The sequence below is a fragment of the Phalacrocorax aristotelis genome, chromosome 1 (assembly GCF_949628215.1).
Source record: "Phalacrocorax aristotelis chromosome 1, bGulAri2.1, whole genome shotgun sequence".
NCBI classification, from domain to species: Eukaryota; Metazoa; Chordata; class Aves; order Suliformes; family Phalacrocoracidae; genus Phalacrocorax; species Phalacrocorax aristotelis.
This window is the reverse complement of record NC_134276.1, coordinates 159,241,193-159,261,749: the sequence shown is the minus strand read 5'-3', so window position 1 is coordinate 159,261,749 and position 20,557 is coordinate 159,241,193. Positions and strand designations below refer to the sequence as shown.

Below are 20,557 nucleotides of genomic sequence, written 5' to 3'. Positions count from 1 at the left end.
AAAATGCGTACACAGCAAGGAGATTTGAGGCTGAAGAGGCAGTGTAGATGCACTCTTCTATTCCGTTTTTTCTTCTTGACTGCAAATTTCCCAGGAAGTTTCACTTCTGCTGAAAAATAAAAGTCCTTAGCTTGCAAAGCTGTAGATAAGCTTCTTTATTGGGATATGGTCATTCCTTCTGCAAGCTGTTGTGTTGCAGTTTGATATCTGGTTCTCAGAACAAAACCATTATCTTCACCAAGCAGCCAAGAGACTGCTCGCGTACATCACAAGGGGAAGGCAGGAAAGATGCTCTGATCCAGCACTCAACCATATATAGAGTGAATGTCCAGGGCTTGAACCTGGTAATGCTACTTTGCATTTCATGTAATAGCAAGACATCTGCAAAGCCAGATACATAGAACTGGCATGTCTTTGCTCCTTAGTGCTCGATATCCTCTGTGGGATATCCAGAGTTAATAAATTAATCACTGTATTTTTCAAGGAGGCAACAGAAAATTCTTGAGCCAAATCTGCCTATTTATTAGTCTTCCTTAACCCATCATGCAATCCATGAATCCACAGGAGGCGGCAGTGGAGGAGGAGGGAGAGTCCTGCTAAAGAGAACAGCTGAAAGCAGCTCTCTTCTGCATGTTAGAAATAAGGCAGCTCTGACAGCCCATGTAAACCTTTCAAAACAGGGAGTATCAAAAGCCACAGGCTGGACACTCCCTGCTTCAGCGACTTCAGAGGACTCTCCTTGCTTCAGCACCTCGCCCAGCTGGGACGGGTGCCAGCATTCTGCAAGGAGGCTGCACTCCACTGATCACATGGTTTACACTCAATTTTGCACGTAGGAGCTAGAGAGGAAGAACCTTTGGGAACATGTATAGATTTCAAGGGTACTGGGTGGGCCTGCAAATTCCTTCCCGCATTAGAAAACCTGCATTAAACTGATAGGCTAAGCAGCTGTCCACGCCAAAGAGGTATACATATTTAACCAGGTCAGGCCTATATGTGCTGCTCTGCTGATCCTATTTGCACTGGACCTGACAGGACCTAGTATTAGGCCTGCCTGACCCTGGAATTAAACCTGCGTTCAAGCAATTTCTCCTGTGAGAAGCCAGTACCTTTGCACACCATTCTTGAGCATTATAAACTGTTTAGAAGCTGATGGCCTCTGCAGGCTGCCCACGTACACTGGACATGTCCATGACACAGTTCTCATTTATCGTAATGCTTAAGGAATTTACCAGTTGCCCATTTTATTGTCTATTATATAACCACAGTCATTAATACTATGTAGGTGAGCTTAGCTACATCAAGAATTTTATGCTGGAGTCTGAGCACCATGTAAAGACTTAGGTGTAGCACTCAGATCCTGATTCAGTGTTCATTAGTGCAAGTGGAAAACCTCCCTGAGCCTTGAATCATCCTTACATGCCACAGTTCCCAGTCAGGCTACAGATCAAGGTCAGGACAACATCAGGGCAAACCTCACACTGGCCAATTTGCCCACCTATCCAGAACTTTCTAAGATCCCATGTAGTGTCCTGTTATAACTGTGTTCCAAAATCTCATCCTTTGTTTTGGACCTTCAAAGGGATATCGAAGGCCAGAAGAACTCAGTCTTGGTTTGTTGTGGGAGTAAGGTTAAAAAAAAAAAAGGGAGTGATATGAGACATCTCATGAAAGAGATAATGAGAAGACCTGGAAGCCTAAGAACACCTATAAGCAACAACTCTTTTCATGAGTAACATAAATACTGCACACTGTACATCCTCTGGCTCTGAAGACACAGCCTTTTTCCTGTGCAATGACACATGACACAGTGCACTGACAGCAGAAAGGGAAGGCAGACGCTGACCAGTTACCACTGTTCTTCAAACAGTTTTCCCAGAAACTCCCTACCTGTCCTACTGACAGACTGCCCAGAGTAGTTCCACAGAAACTGCAGTAGAGAGAGAAACAGTATAACCATCTCATTCTTTTATTACCCACACTTCCTTCATACAAACTTTTCATCACAATTTAATGTTCATGAACAGCCCAATAGGCCACAGTCAAAATACATTTCCAGAAGTTGTATGTCATTACTTGGACACTCTTAGGCATACTGGTGCTCCCAATGAAATATTAATGAGCTATAACTCTTAGCTAGACTTCTGTAAGCACAAAGAACACACTGAATGGTTAACAGTGCCTCTCTACCACAAACTGTTGACTTTTTTTTTTTTGCACAACAGGTATTCATAGAAATCCAACACTAACCCATACTGTTGTATTCCTAGTCAGTATTGCTAAGTAGTCTTTTTATATGGAAATTCTCAAGTCTGACCATAGGGATCTGATGAAGATTTACTTAAAGTGAACCTACCAGTCAGTTAGCTCATCTGTGCTACTGGAGTTTGAGCGCTGCATAAAGTATTCTTACCAAAAACTTCCATAAAGTTCCAATTTGGGGGAGGTAAGCCTGCATTCTGGTATCACTTCTTAGGTGTCCTTGTAACTTTTTAGGAAAAAAAAAAAAAAAACACACAAACCCAAAAGGTCACAAGACATGGTTGGATAGTCCTTTCACAGATGCCCTGGCACAGCAGTTGGTATTTCTGAATGTTCTAAGGCCCATTAACTGTTTTGGAAGGCAGAAGTTTTCTGGACACTGCACTGCTGAATATTTACAGATAAGGGTAATCATTTCCAGGGTATACACTGAGCCTGACTGCTTCCTGCCGTCTAGGTCTCCTGAAACATTGCTGTAACAGGACTACTTTGGCAAAGTAATGAACCACCCTCCCAAGGGCCAGCTTTTCAGGGCTCCAGTTAAGCTCGCACCTGGAACACAGGTGTAAGCATGTTTAAACATTGACAGGGAGGGAACTAACAGAAACACAGGGGGAAATACCTCGTCTCAGTCCAGTGGCAGCAGCACAACCACAAACTTGTTTGTTCGTTAATGCAGCAAACCCAAAGAGAACTGCCCATTGCCACGGACTGGAGCAAGTGAAGGGTATGTAGATTTGTGTTTTAAAAGGAACGCTCAGCATTCAGAAAAATCTAACTATAAACCCCAGAGGACTAATGAACTAGAATCTCTCCCAGCTTGAGAGGTAGCATGTAACCTGATCAAAATCAGCACTTCCAGAAGGGGAGGCTGTTACTGTTAAACCATCAGGGATAGGACTGATATAAATGTTTCTGGAAATGCTTTTTCCTGTCAGAAAACGTAGTTTTATTTAAGTCACAAATTTCTTAGGAAAGCATCAACTTCAGCGAAATTTTTTTTTATTTTTTCTTCTCAGAAAAACTGAGACCTATTTTCATCCTGAATCAGCATTTCTCTTCAACTGCACTTGAAGTCTAAACCTTGATGTGAAATGACACCTTTGTTCAAAATGGACATTTTGCATTAACCCTTCAAAACAATAGATTCAGATGCATCAGAATCACTTTTCCAGAAAATACCATGCTGAAGACCCTGATATTTTCATTTTCCCTTACATTTCAGATTGAATAAATTTCCAATTTTTCAAAATTCTCTATGGAGCAGAAATTCTGACCCTCTCCAGCAAGTTTCTAGACTCCTCTTTCACTGTATAAATCAGAGGTGACAACAACAAGCTCTAACGACAGAAGCAAGAGCAAATTCCATTTTCTCCCTCATTTTTCAGAAGCAGCAAGTAAACTCATACCAACGAGAACTGCAGGTGCTGAGAACTGGCATAATTTCAAAAAGTAAGCCATTATCCCCTATGATCTCAAAGAGAATCTAAACTAAAAAAAGCACTCAACATCACAAATCAGTCCTTTAATTCACTGTGCCAATAGAAGTCTGTCAACGCTGCAGACTGTAAATGAACATAGACATACTAGAGCTATCTTTAAAAAGTGACTTAGGATACCACAAACATACTAATTTAACCTGTTCAAGGAAAACACTGACCTGCTGAGTGCCTGTACTTTGAGACTGCAGGCAAGTCAGCAAGTCAACTCTGTGACAAATGCCTTCCTAGTCTCTTTTTCCTTTCTAGCAGTTTCCAACATTTTGAAGCAGCATTGTTTGATTGTGGGCTGCTTCCTTCAACTGTCTGTTGAACCCAGTGGGAATCTTTCCACTCATTTTAACTGGAGCGGGATCAGGCCCTAATTAAGTAGTGGTGGAATCCCTACACTTAACGAACTGAACAGCTGTCTCTGCCTTTCCGAAAGAAAAGAGGGAAAGTTATTCCTGCAGCTGTTTTCCCCTAAGTGCCTTCACTCCAAACTGTAACAGGACTGGAGGGAGGGGGAGAAGGTGGAATTTTAATAACCCATTAAAAAGGAGTATGGGCCATTGCGCAGCAGCTCTTTCAGTTCTACTCAAGCAGGGTCACTACTGCCAGGCTCAGACAGCCCTAAGGGCACGGGAAAAGTCATCGTCTTGTTTTCACATCTCATTCACAGAATGGATAACGAGGGGGAGGGAGGAATCAGCTTTTGGGTTAATTAGCACCATGAACAGACAGCTGCATTGTCATTATAAGTTCAAAAAGTCGTCAGGGTCATCACTGAACTGCAAGATGTACACACACGCACACGAGGCACACGTCTAAGCCTGGATTTTTAACAGCCTTGCTCAGCTCTGATTTTCCACTACCCCAAGGGAAACACTTTGACTCAAGAACACTGAACTGTTGTAGCTCTGAGAAAAAGACAGAAGCACAAAGGCACTCCCTCTGAATAGCAGTTGTTCATCCCCTTGGAACTGCTTAATTTCACACTTAATATACCAACTAAGAATAGTTACATGGCTTTTTTTCTCTGAGAAAAAGCAGAGGTGTGGCTTACCAATGTATAGTTTCATCTCTGCTTCTAATATTCTGCGGGATAAGCAGAACCCCAGCTAACAAAACCAGGCTATTGGTGCACACTGTTCCTTCCACTGCTTCCTTCCACAAGCAAGGAAGCTGAGGAAGTGCAAGTGCGTATTAGCAAATCCAGAAATGACCAAGTATGAATAATAACGAAAAGATAAAACCTCTAAAATGACAAGGACTGCTATTAATAAGGTTTGGAGCAGTGTTAACCTCAGAGCCTCACAAGTTGGCTTAAAAACAAAACCAGCAAATTATCCAACTATGCAAAACAGCCACAGATTACATTCTCATTGCCACAGTTTGCAGTAACGTTTTTCTGGTAAGGGGCTTTAATGAAAATGCACCAAGACAACTAAGGATTCCCCTGCCACCTTCCAAACAGGGCAGGGAAGAAATACAATCTTGAATAGCTGAAGCATTACTGCTTCTTTGGAAAGCAGACTGGCATTGCCCAGTCCTGTCAGCTGTAGCTTTGCTGCCAATACATTCTAAAACCAAAATAGGGCTGAAACCACTATCATTATAGTGAAATCTCACCAAAACATAGTATTCCTTTTCTGAGTGAAAGGAACACAGATCCTACTTGTTTTTGCTATTAAATTGGCAGGCAAACATGTAGCTAGCTCATGAGCGTATAGTTTCATTTGGTGCGTGGTCTTTGCCAAGGGAGATTACTCTGGGAATACAGGAACAAGGGTTGGATTGGTTTTTTTTTTTTACTTTATTTTAACCATTATAGCTCTGTCCACATTACTGAATTTCAATATGTTTATGACAATACAGCTGTTGCAGCAACTCTAGCAGTGATGCTCTCATGAGGAAAAAAATAGAATACAGAGATATAGTCCAAAATTCAGAGGGGAAACAACATGCATCAGCATTTTCGTTCTAATTGCCCAAGTTAAGATGGCTGCTGTGAGTTCTGATGGATTTCATCAGAGAAGGAGGTCCAAGTGGGCTAAGCAGCTCCTCTTGGAAAATTCCTTTGAATACTTTCCCTCCCATCCAGGACACTGGGTACTTCTTGGAACAAAACCTGCCTTTCCCATATTTTTCTATGGTGTAACCTGGTGGTGCTGCCTCAAAGAACCACCACAATAATCTTTCAGTAACAACTTCAGTCAATCTTTCCTTGTTGGTCCACATACATATTGAGGAACGTATGCTGGAAGGAACCCTGCTGTGTGCTGACCTCATGATGGCTTGATGAGCAAATACAGAACCTGCACAAAAATGTGAACCCCCAGGTGTGCCCTGGGACCCTGTTCTGTTTGCTCTCCTGTTCTTCTGCCAAAAAGGCTGCCTGGTCAGGATATGTGTAGGCAATGTCAAATTCAGAAGAGGGGAGCTTTGAACAGCACAAAGGACAAAGTTTACGTCAATGGCCCAAGCTGCCATACTGCATAAAAGACAAACAGGAAAACAGTTTCTGAGACAGGAGGGAAAGAAAGACCCAGTGCTTTCCTTTACCCTATCCCTTCCAACAGCCATTAGTACAGTGGAGGAAATCAGTATGAGAGAAGGGCATTCAGAAGCAAACATGAGATATTGCATTGACAGGAAGGAACCTATTGGCTTGAAAACTTTCCGGTACTAGTGAAAGCTTTGTTTCCCATCCAGCCTAATACACAGGTGCTGTTGGCTTTTTTCAGTCCACACTATTTCTTCCAGGCCAGCAAGGACCTGCTTCCCACTTTGCTTGCTGTTCTTTCAAAAGAGCCCGTCTGTTGGAAAGGACAACTCCCCTTGGGATCAAGCTGGCAGTGCTACTTCAGCAGGCTCCTGCTAAATCACACAACACAGAGGGATGTAGGGCTCTGTAACACAAGGATTTATTAGTCTTAGCTTTATAGTCCCATAATTATTTGGCATCAGGAGAATACTCTGAACGAAGTATGAGTAGATACATGATTCCCATCCTGTTGGCCTCCCAGTCAAACAGAAAAAGAGCAAACCCGAATATACTGGGAAACTCAAGAGATAGCTGCAATTTAGAATGCATGTGGGAGGCAGATTAGCCATTCATACTGATAACAAAAATAGACTCTCCAGAGTTAAAATAACAAATGCCTTTAAAGAGCTTTGGAAAGAACTTAAAACTGCAGGGTTTGAATCAATCTATAACTACAAGGAATTAGGATGACAGCCACAGAAGGGGGCTATGGGAAAGTCAGACTATCCCACTTCAGGCTTCTGGGAGGTATATTTTATCAGCATCAGAACTCCAGCCTAGGATGATGCATATGACTCACTATCACAGGTTCTGCTGCAGGATGACTCTTCCAAAGTCAAGGTGTTAAAGGCAACATACTGATAAGGGTCATTGGCTGTTTGCCACCAGGTCTAGTCAAGCTTCCCTCTGAATGGATAATATTCATTCAAAACCTTCCTGTGATAATTTGGGGTCTCTTAAAGCACAACCTAGGAGTTCTGTCTGATATTGTGGAATCGTCTATTTCTGTGCTTCTCTGTAAAGCTGCAAACTGTTACACAGTGGGGAAAAAGCAGGACAAGCTGCTTAATTCTATTGAAAATATACTGTCTATAGGAAAGATGGAAATCAATGTATTGAAGTCTCCTTTCTATCTTAATCCTCTAAGGAAATAACCAACTAAATCCTTAATCCCCCACCCCCGGGGGGGGGGGGGGGGGGGGCGGGTTGAAGAAAAAAAAAAAAAAAGAAAAGAGGGACAGGTGCTGCTCTTCATATTTAGAGAAGTAAAACAAAGGGCTTAAGAACTCATCCTGCCTTTAGCCCCAGCGCAATCCTTTGCAATACTGAGGCTCCTGCACAGGAACTGCTGCTCTTGTCTTCCCACGCTTCTCTGGTTTGTGATTTTTGCCCTGCAGGACACTAAGGGAGGGCCCTGTATTTTGTGGTTATTGAAATACTGTACATGATGGCTACTTCAGTGCCCCAGAGGTCACTTTGTTGTTTTACTTCCTCTTGGACTGACCCTCTTCACCAGTACGTTTAAGGTATTCATTAGTGCAAGTGCTATACTTTTCCATGTAGTATGGTCCCTCGACTAGTGTCTCCTGTTCTTTCTTAAACATCGTTGCCCCACCCTCCCTTCTCCCAAATACCAGAAATTTTTCAGCTTTCAGCTCTGTGCCATATATAGTATATTATTTACTGAAGAAAATTCAGAAACAGGCCCATGTATCCTAGTCCAGAGATGAGTATGATAAACAGGGAGACTGTTTCACTCTTAAAGGACTCCCTCCATTTTCTCAGGGAAATTTAGAGCAGGGGACCCAGCAACATCACACTTCACAAGTTAAAGCAGAGGACCCAGCCATCACGCATCTCACAAAGGCAGGTCTAAAGGCTGTTTCACACTGTCACCTTAGTCCCCTTTAATCTGCAATATGCATTTCTCTGGACCTATGAAAGGCAGCAGGATATTTATAGCAGTGTCAGAAGAGGCAGGAAGTAGGAAACTAGGGCGGGTGTTTGGAAAGTGTATAAAGGGCTTGGAACAGTACAGCCAGCCTGGAACTCCTTCCCCCAAAAGAACATGAAGCTGAAGGAGAAGTGTCTGGGGAATAGCTGGTTTTCTACAGATATCCTCTGGCTCCCTCCTCCTCTACCTGCTACCATTCCAACACCAGCCATTTCCTGTCTTTCAAAGTCAAGTGGAAGTTTTCCATTCTGTGGTTTTCCTGTCTTGGTACAAGCAATCGCATTCTCCCCTTGTATTTTAACTGTTTGGACACCAACACCAAAACTTGCTCACTAGGGGGAGAGCTTCCTATTTACAGCTGATCCAAGAAATTTGAGAGGGCTGATTAAACATCAGAGGAGCAAGATCCTTGCTTGTTCATGTATTCACTGAGCATGAGAGATTGAACTTGTCTGAACAAATGCTCCAGTGCTTTTCTATAGAAAATGAACAGACTAACATAATGCGAGCAGGCCTCCCTGCAGGCTGCACTGCGGTAACACCCGGTACAGGGGGAAACACAGAGAAAAGGAAACAGATGTTGAAGTCCCCATACTGTAATTACAATACAGCATGAGGGAGTTAAAATTCATGTCCTTCAGTCTAGGCCAGCAGGACCTTGGGTCATTTTGAACATGGCCCTGTGGAACAGAAGTACTCCTCCTTCCTATGTGCTGTTGTGGGATTTTTTAATTTTTTTTTTTTTTTTATGAACCACCAGGGAGCAAGAAGTAATACTGTATTACCTTCATGCTGTTGCACCTGGTGTAGCCATTACTATCTGTGCAAACTTGGCGCAAGTTATTGGTGCAAGCTTTGCTGAAGTACCAGTGATCACTGGGGCTGGCAGAAACCTGGGCCTTTTCATGTCAAAGTCAAGGAATTAAGAAGCGAAGAATCTATGAGGTCTCTCTTTCACCCTTGGGCCCTTTTACATACCCTTCTTTATCTCCCCAATAAACCAGTTCTAAGCTCTTAAGACCTGCTCTGGCACTTTAACCACAGATGGGTAACTAAGGAAGACTGTGGATTTTTGATTAGAGTGTGCATTTTTGTCGAGAATCAATAACAAATAGGTGTTGAACCATGATGGGTCAGCTGTTTGCACACCCTCCATTTATCTCCTGACTGCAGTGGGTCAGATTACTCCTTCACGTATATCAAAAGTACCTTTTGAAGTATGTTACATCTGGCTTACATTCATTTGCTTCTCCTGCTGCACAATCTGCATAGTTTTCCAGCTAAGCTGTATTTTGCTTATAACTCACTAGGCGAAAATAAAAGGAGCCCAAGCCCTGCACACGCACACCCATGCAACTTGCACTTCTTGAAGGGCTGTTTGAAGGAATTTTGCATTCATCTGAATGGAGGAAGGCAACAGCTTGGCTGGAGTCCAGACAGAGTAAAGTGCATGCACTCTGTCCATGGCTGTTCCACCCAGCCAGGCTTTTTCAAAGCCTAAGCCTTGACTGCCAGTCAGAAACAAACACACTACAGGCTGTTAGAGACCAATCAGCAGAGCATCAGATTGTTTTATATGGGTTCTCTTACTTATGCATTCCCTGAAGCCACAGTACCCATTCACTCTCCTGGATGGATTAGATTTGTCTTGGGCATGTCCCACAGAGTTTCGGATGGGGTGGGCTGTCATTTGTCACAGCTAATGATTCCTCTTAGCTTGACCAGCCTCTGCTTAGTTCTTCAACCATGCTTCCATACAACATCTCTCCCTTCTCCAGTAATTCTTCTCTCCTCATACTCTGAGACTAGACTTTGAAGGGCCTTTGCCACTCCTACAGCTCCTAAATACCAACTGGATTTAACTCTATTCGCCATACCTCTGGGTCTGGCCATCCAGCCAGTTTTTCACCCAGCCAAGAAAGAGTACACCCATCCAAGCCATGAGCAGCCAGTTTCTCCAGATGAATGCTGTGGGAAATGGTGTCGAAGGCTTTACTAAAGTCTAGGTAGGCAACATCCACAGCCTTTCCTTCATTCCTTAAGCGGGTGACCTTGTCACAGAAGGCAATCACGTCAGTCAAACAGGACCCACCTTTCATAAACCCATGCTGATTGCCTGGTTGTCCTGTACATGACATGATGGCGGTCAGGATGATTTGTTCCCTAACCTTCCCCAGTACCAAGGTCAGGCTGACAGGCCTCTAATGGCCCGGATCCTCCTTCCAGCCCTTCCTGTAGATGGGCATCACATTTGCTAACCTCCAGTCAACAAGGACCTCCCCAGTTAGCCTGGACTGCTGATAACGGATTGAAAGTGGCTTGGTGAGCACTTCCACCAGCTCCCTCAGTACCCTGGGGTGGATCCCATTTTGTGTGTCTAAGTGGTCTAGCAGGTCACTAACCACTTCCTCTTGGACTACGGGCACTTCATTCTGCTCCCCACCCCTGTCTTCCAGCTCATGGGGCTGGTACCTGGAGAACAACTGGTCTTACTGTTAAAGACTGAGGCAAATAGGGCATTAAGCACCTCAGCCTTTTCCTCATCCTGTGTCACTATGTTTCCCACCACATCCAATAAGGAATGGAGATTGTCCCTAGTCCTCTTTGTTGCTAATGTATTTATAGAAACTTTTTTATTGTCTTTTATGTCAATAGCCAGATTAAGTCCTAGTTGGGCTTTGGCTCTTCTAATTTTCTCCCTGCATAACCCCACAACATCCTTGTAGTCCTCTTAAGTGGTCTGCCCCTTCTTCCAAAGGTCATAAACTCTCTTCCCCCCCTCCCCCGAGTTCCAACCAAAGCTCTCTGTTCAGCCAGGCTGGTCATCTTCCCCAAGGACTGCTCTCTGCTGGTTCCTGGCACGTTTCAGTCCCAGGAGGGATACCCCCAAATCACCTCCTTTCTTCCTAAGATAAAAATTAGATTCTGCATCTCAGGCAAGCTGTTGCTGGTATTTGATTAGGTTTGATGTTATTTTTTGCATATGCATCTCTGCTATTTAACTTGAGTTTTCTTGTCTGTATACTGTTTCTAAGGGCTGAAATTGCCCTTTGGAAAGGTCTTATATAAACACTAGCAGGAATTTGGACTATTCATAGTTGACATTTATTTTACCAGCACACAACTCAAGAGACTTCTATTTTGTTTCCTAAAGACTTGCAGAATCTTTTTTCGCTGGCAGAAACATTGAATAAATAATCAGGGTTGTGTAAAACTACTTGCATTTTTACGTTATTAGACATTGTCAGTTAATGCACTAAATCTTCACTCTGTTAACTCAAGGGAGCTACTTCACATTACAGAAGAAGGTTAACTTTTTTTAACAATAGTTTTAAGCTCTCTAGTGTTTGTAACATTCCTCTTGGAAACCTGAAACCTCCAAGTCAAACCCAACTCTGACACAAGATGGTAAAATATTGCTGAGACCAGTGGCACTGCACCTGCTTTACACAAGTTACGAGGCTGGTCCAGTATTTCCTTTCCATATTGATAACTGGGCCAGATTTTAGATCTAGCATAAGAGGGTACAAATCCATGTAAATCACCTTGTTGTCACTCACCTCAGGCCCAGCACCAGACTAATACTTTCAAACAGCAGACATTTGAAATTCACTGGTTAACATTCTTTTCTCAAGTTATTCCAAAGCAAATCCAGTTTAACCCTGGTTTTAAAGAAGGACCTTGTCCACTATGGGCAAATAACACCTGTAGCAGAGTCACCAGTGGGCAGAGCACTGATAATTTGGCATGCTCTTTCATGTATCTGCGTTAGAGGAAGAGCTCTGGGTTTTAATGAAGACCCAGCACCGCACCTCCCTCCTTTGCGCTTCAAGTGCTTAAACACAGAGGGTTACCAGAGAGGCTGACCTTCAGCTCTGCTATTTGCAACAAGTGTTCAGTGCCACAAAGCTGAGGAAAAGTTAAGACAGTCTTGCAACAGTTCCAAATATAGTCATCTGCCCCGATCGACCTTGTCTCAGAAAAGTCTATGTAAGGTACAGTAACAGTCCATTAAAGTTACACCAATAAAATCTCAAGTGTCACATGTGGAGGTTCTTCAGAGATTTAGATGAGCTACAGTAAGCCTTCAAGTTTAATGAATTCCACATTTGCTTAACTAATTGGTGCTTGAAGGCCCAATTTTCCCCTCTCATCTTTTACACTACTATCATTTCACCAGTGTCATTTAAGTTGCTTCCACATTATAATGTCATGTGAAAGCTGGAATCATACCCTGCAAGTCTAGAGCAATAAGGAGCACATCAGAGCAAAAGCCTCTTCATCTTGAACTGGAAAAAAAAAAATCTTACCATTAAAAGGAAACTCAATCACATGCACTCCAGACATTATTAGGACTGAAATTAGTCCTTCAGCTTAGTCTGGTTCAGAGCTGGCAAGCACAGCGTGCCTGGCCTTGCCTGCTAATTCAAACCAAGCTGTCCCCTCACGTTTACTAGTTATTATGAATTTCCAGAGAGCATCCGGTGGAAGTTTCATTTAATGACAAGACCTCCTGCCCAGACCAAACAGGCTCCTTTCTTCAGTGACACATGCTTGGTTAGGCTACATAAGAGCACCACATGGTATTGGAGCTGTGAGAAAAAAGAAATATGACCTCAGACAACATTGTTACATAAAAAAATTAAGTTTTCAGTTTAACTAAGTTTTCAGTTTAATAGCTTTAACACCCAATTAAGGCCAAGGTGACTTACGGAATGTTCCTAAAGATCCTTGGTCCCACCCACCCTGACTGTCAGTGGGATTATGCATGACTACAGAGATCCATTTTGTCAGATGCCAATCCAGCTGCCATATCCAAGACTCTGAAAGGCCAGGACTAACTGTATTTAATGTCTTGGAAAAACATTGACAAAGCTGAGAACAAACGTGTCACTATTTGACCATAGAAGTGACCCACAACCAAATCTGCTCATCCTGAATAATAAACATGAAAAAAGCAGATGAAAAATTTTGCTAAGCTAAAGAACTCTAGTACTGCATATGGCAGTACATAACTGTGCTCCCACCAGCTCGCTTCTTCCCAGAAACAACAGAGGAGCAGTTGGAAGGTGGAGAGTTCTCAAGAACAGTGGGAAATCAGAGAAAAATAAGAATGAAACAAACATCTACATAAAGCAAGGAGCGCTAAGGCTTAAGGTTAGAACATCTGGCTCTCTACTGGCTCTGAGGTCTTGGTGGAGTTACTTCCTGCAGGAAATCCGGAGTAAGCAGATGCAGTAGTAACAAGATACTGAAGGAGCCTTACATAAGATTCTGCGCTACATCTTCTGAACACTAATTTCCACCAAATTTTTTTAAGACACACATTTGGAGAAGTGACAAACTTCAGATCCCAAAAGGTGATCTCTCTACTCTACTATGAACTTTAATTGCAAATAACCAACAAAAACAATAAATAACCAACTTCTATTTCCACTTCCATTAAACAGGACAATTCCATTTAGAATGGTCATCTTTCTGTCAGAAGACAGGATGAGGCACAAGGACTCCCTCTCTCACCACGTTTTTACCATAGACATTGGAATTCCCTAGAAGTTAAACACGTTTCCTCAATTTCTTCCCATGTAAAGGCAATTCACAGTACTTCTTTCTTTTAAAGCTTTACAGGGCACTTCTGATTTCCTGCTTCTAAAATGCCTCATAGGGGAGTCCAGTCTAAAAATGAAACCTCAACAAAAGTCCGATTCTGAAGTTGATACAACACTTTCGCAACCATTATCGTAACATGTAACCCAGTAACTTGTTTGAAATTAATCTCAACTCAAAAGATTGGTATAAAAAAATAAATCAGCTCCAGTTAGTTAACTTTTTAATTAATATGGCAGATCTTACACGTCTGCCTTAAAGGCCACGTCAAGGCAAAGAATGCATGTTCAAACCCTCACGTATAATCAAGTTGTTCTGTGTATGTCTTTTAGCTTATTAGCGAGAAGGTAGAATGATCAATTCAAGGAAACCAGTGTGAAAGAAAAAGGATGGGTTTTCAAGTAGGTGCTCACACTTTGGGCCAAACAAATTCATGAGCTTCCTCCTTTTCTGCTGTCTCTTGCTATTCCCATATCACATTCTCAGTTCAAAGGAGGCTAGCCACTGCAGGTGTTGTGAACTCAGTTCTACAGGTATGGCAGGATGGTATGTGGAGTGGACAAAGTACTTACTTTATCACTTACAGACTGGTTTGTCAAAATCCAGTCTGCAATTTCACATTTTTTACCTTCCCCCCCCAAAGGGGAGGTGGGGCAGAGGGGACTAGGCAGGAGGTGTTTTTCCAAACCTGTGAATGCAACATTCAGCAGCCAAGCTCAAAAGTTCCTGCTGCTCCTGCAAAAAAAGGACAAACAAGTCCTTTTCATGTCAGCTATGTCCAGCTGGAAATGTCACAGCTTTGTCACAATGGAACAAAGCATGCCTGGTCTCTGTTCTTTCAAAAGGTCTCTTAATTCAAACAAAAGAAAAATATTCACATCTGGAAGGGGTCGTAGGCAGGGGGCGGGAGTGGAGGAAGCAACGTTCAGATGGCAAGTCATAGCAGTTGCTGTTTGTCTAATTATTGTACTGCCTGTGCTGGTGCTTATTGATCCAGTTAAAGAAAGCAAGCCAAGAGTTACTACAGAAACTTTATTATTGATTGACCTCAGAAGTGCAGATGAGACACACCACTTTTGCTCCATTCATCATGCTGGAATGCTCAGGCTGAGTGAAAAGACCCCTCGTGACCAGTCTGGCCGTAGTTCCTCTTCCCACACCCCACACCCCCTTTTTTTAATAAAGAAAAAAATTATTGTTGTGTATGGAGTCCGAGCTTCCTTTAGATGACAACAAATTTCACTTTCAAAGGATGTACATATTGAAATCCTGCCCTTTCCAAAGGGTTTATTTGAGCATCTGTTTCTGTAAAGGTTATAGCCTTCTAATGACTGCAGAGTTGGAGGCTGTATCAGAATTGAGCCACAGGAAGATAAAAAATTAAATGTCTAGTGAGATCAGATTAAAGGAGAAGAGAATGAACTTGAGAGTAGGACTCCCCTGGCTAGGCATGAAAGGCTAACAGTAAGCGTTTGCATTACGCTCCTACACAAAAAGTTTCCTTCTCCTCCAACATCCAGTGCTTCTGAGGATGGAAAGCCTCTCCTAGGCTGCCACCTAGCTAGTTAATTTATTGTATTGTTTCAGGAGCTATTTTAAAAGTCTGTTTTGCTCCAGCCCTTATTGCATTGACCCCTCCCTTTTGAGCTGGTATATTGTCAGGAGTTTCAAGAGCGATAAAAACTTGCTGCCAAGTCCCTTTCTTCCCCACAATGTGTTTTATAACCCAGCGTGTAGTTTAGTCTGTCTAAACACTGCACTAGTACACTGCCATCAGTTTCCATGGAGATGATTAACTCCTCCGGAACCAGAAGGCTTTAGTGTGTTTTTTTGCCCTTTCACCACATGAAGAACATGACAGCATTTACTAAAATCTGCCTGCAGAAACATCACATTTTCCAGGCAGTTTTAGCAAATATAAGGATTTGCTTTTGCTTCAACCTACCACACAGAACTGCGGTCTTAACCAAGTTTGCATTTAAGTCATCCTCTAGAATGAGTTGCTCTTACCCCTTCTGCTTCTCCTTTGCATTGCCATGATGTCTGAAGGCATGACAGCCCCCGACATCAACTTTTTGAACTACTATGCCTCAGAGCAAAGACAAGGCATGAGATATAATGAAGAGTCCAGAACAGAGAGGGGAGAGGTGAAGGAGATTACTTTGAACTCAACCAGAAATCAGAACAGAAAACAGAAAAACTTTGTGCTCTAAAGTTTAAGAGCACTGCTACATGAAATGTCATAGTTTACCATACTCTTAATAACTTATGCGTCTAGCAAAAATATACTGTCAGTGTGCATTCATAACAAAAATGTATTTAACACCATTTTAAGAAGTTGAATGAAACTGAAAACTACCCTTAATCTAGCGTAACATGACTTATCAGAGCAAGAGAGTAGACCTTCTCCCAAAACACAGCTAATGAAGGCCACATGCTGTCATCAGCTTTAGCTGTGGGAAAATGGTTTCCCAGTCTCACCTTGACAGAAAGGACAATCTCCCCAGCAGTTGCCACTTAGGTGGCACACTTGTTGATCCAAACTATGAAAATGGCAACAGAACTTTGAATACTGCAGTTTTCTGGAAGAATTCCCCAGTATAAAATTATTTTATAAGCATTTTCCAGGCTATCATCACTGAAGCAAACTGTAACCTTCCCAGTACTTTTAACAGGTAATGATGTTTTCGGCATTCAAGAGCAGATATGCTGTATAAACTAGACATGAATAACCAGGCGTAACTGGAGTTTCTGTCAAGGAGTTAAAGGCAAGAGAGTTCTTTTTTTTTGCCAGTAAACTTGGCTAACTTGAAAGAGCCACTGGCAGGGTTCATAGCAATGGGTGTTTTGCTGCAGTGAGAATTATTTTCTATTTGACTTCCATAGCTGTTGCCAGGTGGATTTCTTAGCAGGCTCCGCTTAGAGTCAGTACTGTGTGGGTACCAGCAGTGCAAAGTCCCCCAAACCCTTTTACACTGTGCTACTTATACAATTCACAGAGGTGCAAGAAGACTTCACTCATGCAATGTGCTCACGACCGCTGAGGTGACAGCCTGTATTTACTGTTATGCGAACGTGTGTCCGGTATTAACTCCAAGGACACTACTAATTGATTCCATATATTTTGCCACAGGACACTTACCAAGCAGCAATCGTATTTGGTTAACCACCCTTTGCTACAAACAAACCGAAGAACTTGAGACCAGAGCCTCCATTACCTCCTCCTCAGAGATTTCGGGTGTTCCCCTTGTCCCCTACCTAAAGTTAGTGTAGCGAAATCCCCTCGGGATGCTAAAACCCACAGCTGAGATCATCAGCCAGGATGCAACTGAAGAATTTCAACTTCCCAAAAAGCGTGCATGTTCACACGCATGTTCCCACAGCTGCAGAGATCACAATGCAGGAAGCACAGGCACTTGTTGCTCCTCCAGCCCTCCCTGAAGTTACCGGCGCAGCACCGCAAGCCCACGTTAGCTGCGCCTTTCACCACGGGCTGGCTTGAGAGAACTTCAGCCTAACCCTGCCTCCGATTATTTGTCACCGGGTTGTGGAGGAAATTTTGGCTGCCCACACCTCCAATTGTGTTCTTGTCTCGCTACAGGAAACAAACCGCTCCTACAATTACTGATTTCTTGAAAGTTATTTCTTGGAGAGGCTGCCGCCGCCGCTGTGGGACAGAGCCCGCCGCCACAGCTCCCCGCCACAGCTCCCCTGGCTCCCCGCCGCCCCTCAGGAGCGCTGGGCGGGGGCCCGCCGCCGCACGCCTCCCCTCCTGCTAAGCCGGGCAGGCTTATGAGGCAGCTACGGAGCCTCACCTATCTCGAAAGGGCAGGTCAGCCCGCACCGGTTTAACCCGCCCCACCCCTGTTTTCGCCGGGCAACTCGTAGGACGAAGGCTCGCTTGTGGTCACCGCTGACCGCACCCCGCCGGGGTCCCGCGGGGCTTTGAGGAGGCGCAGGCTTCGCACCGCGGGGCAGGTGCCGCCTCGGCTCCCCCCAACCCTGCCCAGGGAGACACACACACACACCCCCAGCCCCGGCGGGGCCGCTTCGTCCCCGGGGGCGGCTGAGGGGCGAGGAGGCGCCGCCCGCCCGCGGCACTTACCGATGTCGGAGTTGCAGAAAGCGTCCTGCGGGTGGATGGGGACGCAAGTGCAAGCCTCCACCACCAAGTCCCGCAGGCTCCAGCTGCAGAGGAACACGACGAGGAAGCTCAGCCACGCCGTCATGTTGCCCCAGAGGTGCCTCCTCACTTCTGCAGAGCAGGAGGGCAGCCGCTGTTTTAGCTCGCCTGACTTTATTCTAGCTTCCTAACAGCCGCGGCACCGCGACCGCCTCCCTGCCTGCCTCCTCGCACTGCTCCTCACTCTCTCTCTTTCTCTCTTACTGGCCTCGGCGGGACGGTGCAAGCCTGAGGGCACAGCAGGTCGGCGGCTGAGGGGTGCAGAGCTGCGCTGCAGAGCGACGGGCCGGTGCGCGGAGTTATAGCCTCGATCGCGCCCTCTTGGGCTCCGGGGGCGCCGCCGGCGCCGGCCAATGGGAGCCCGGCATTACCTCATCGGCGGGAGTGGCCAGCGGGGCGGGGCGGGGCCGCGGTTTCAGCGCCTTATACGGAATAGTGCGGGCAGCGCCGCGCGGACGGGCGCTCTGCGGTCGGTGGCGCAGGTAGCCCGCCGCTCTGAGGAGAAATCCCCGTCCTGTGGTATTCTCCCGCCGCCGGGGCGGGGGGGAGGTTAAAACCCTTAAAAACTAGTTGTACCGGCGAGTGTCCGTCCCGCGGCCCGTCGGTGCCCGGAAGGGTCTGTCCCCAAGCAGTCCCCCGCCACCCCAGTCAGGATGTGCCTCCCCTCGGCCAGCGTGCTCCCCACCTCAGGGAGGCCGAAGAGGCACCCGGAAAACACACGCGGGGTTTGTTTTTCGCTTGGAAAGCTTGGGCTGTTTTCCCTCGAAACCATCTCGGCTGTCTGCACGCTGATTTTAACCTGGAGGAGGTGAAATAGCGTTCTAAAGGCTTTCAGAAAGCCGGCAGAAAATGCAAGAGGAGTGCAGTGTGTTGCTTCTTTTCCTCCTTCATTAGGTATTGAAAAGAGGATGGAGGAAAAGAAGGGCAAGACCTATCTGAACTGTAAACCAGGATTTCATCTTGCAGTTTTTAATCCTGCTCAAATGCTCCTTCTCCTCCTGTCAACCCACCACCACTACCCATCACTTCCCCTTCTCAGGGCTTTCGGTCAGACAGGGGTCATCAACTGCTAAAACTGAGCTGGAAAAAGCAGTGTTGTATCTACCCAGGCACTCACAACATTTAATCTCAAAGTATATTTTAGCAGAGCAGCTTTAGCGGAATTTATAGAAAAGTCCCATTTGTTTTGTTTTCCCTTATCCCCTTTTGGAAACATAAATTTCTATCAGCTGTAGAAATGTAAATGTTATAGAAGAGCTGGGACTGTAAGGAAGGAGATTGCCAGCTGCAAGATACAGAGAGTCTTATTATCCTGCAAAGGGGACTGAGGGGTGATTAATCACAGTATCAAACCAGTGTATATAATGTCAGAGTACTTTCCACAGGGTTTACAAGACTTAAGCATGTCTAGTTATAAATTATGCTGGTATTAAAGGCCAGGGACCAGCTGTCCTAAATGTCTAAATAGTCAGCTAAGTCTTTAGCCTTACAATTCTGCTCCATCTGGGTGAAGCACAGCCTGCCTACACCTTTTCTTTAATCATACCATCCATATAAAATTAAAACCTCTAGTCTTATGGAAACACAGGAGGCTTTTATTTGGACCATCAGTACACAAAAGCTTGAAGAAGGGCATTGTCAAGGTTACAATTCTAACAGTGGGAAATGCAGGCTCCTACCCTTGCTGTGACACAGACGACCTGTGTGACAGCTTCGCCCCACCGTGCTTCAAATCCCAGCCTGTGTAATGGGGATAATAGTGATGTGAACTTCTCAGGAGTGTGTATTAGTGAACATACTGAAGAAATTAGACAGTGTTGAGGTGCTAACGGGTCATATAAGTACGTATGAGACAGGCTATTAAACAGGACATTCAATTTAGACACATCAATGTCTGAATCGTTGGGCTCCAAATTGCAATATGAGAAACGCTGTGCAAAAAACTCCTTAGGTACTTGGGCTGTCTGCTCAAGGGTACTATAGCTGAAGTTGAATCTGTCAGATTGGACTGTCATTTCAGTCCCACTGGGTGTAAACAAGGAACAACTCCACCGACCTCAGCAGAGGAACACGGAAGAAAAATTAGGTGTGCCTGGCACTTTCATTTTTTCTTTGTTGTTGTAAAAGGTTTGATATCATCAACATCATGATACACCTGGTCTATCAGCATCTCAGATCAGCATCTGAGAGAAGTGGAGTTATTCCATAACCTAACACTGGTGTAAATAAGAGAGAATTTGGCCCACACACAACTAGATTATAATCACAGCTCCAGCACCACCTCCCTTCACTTTCTGGCCAAGTAACTCCTCTGAGTGTGTTTCTTCATTCCTATAATAACACCTTTCCTGAGTGTTCTGAGGACTAATAAGCTGAATCCTTTGTAATAAGCTTTAAAGATGTTGGGTGCTGCGTGAATGCTAAAAGTGGCTATAATACACAGATGCAGAGGACATTCAGAGGGGACTGAAAGATAAACCCTTCAGTGATCTCAATTTCTGAAAAGGGAGAGAAAGGGGCATAGA

General features: G+C 44.4%; 2 protein-coding genes across 3 annotated transcripts in view; one reads left to right on the top strand and one right to left on the bottom strand.

Annotated features, from left to right (window-relative positions):
- Positions 1–18,369, bottom strand: part of TIMP3 (TIMP metallopeptidase inhibitor 3) — a 40,038-nt gene extending 21,669 nt beyond the window's left edge. Inside the window, exon 1 of the mRNA XM_075075830.1 lies at positions 17,955–18,369. Within this exon, the coding sequence (XP_074931931.1) occupies positions 17,955–18,078 (124 nt within the window). The 5' untranslated portion in view covers positions 18,079–18,369. The remainder of the gene's footprint in view (positions 1–17,954) is intronic.
- Positions 1–20,557, top strand: part of SYN3 (synapsin III) — a 196,889-nt gene that overhangs the window by 90,140 nt on the left and 86,192 nt on the right. The gene's annotated exons all lie outside the window — the stretch shown is intronic.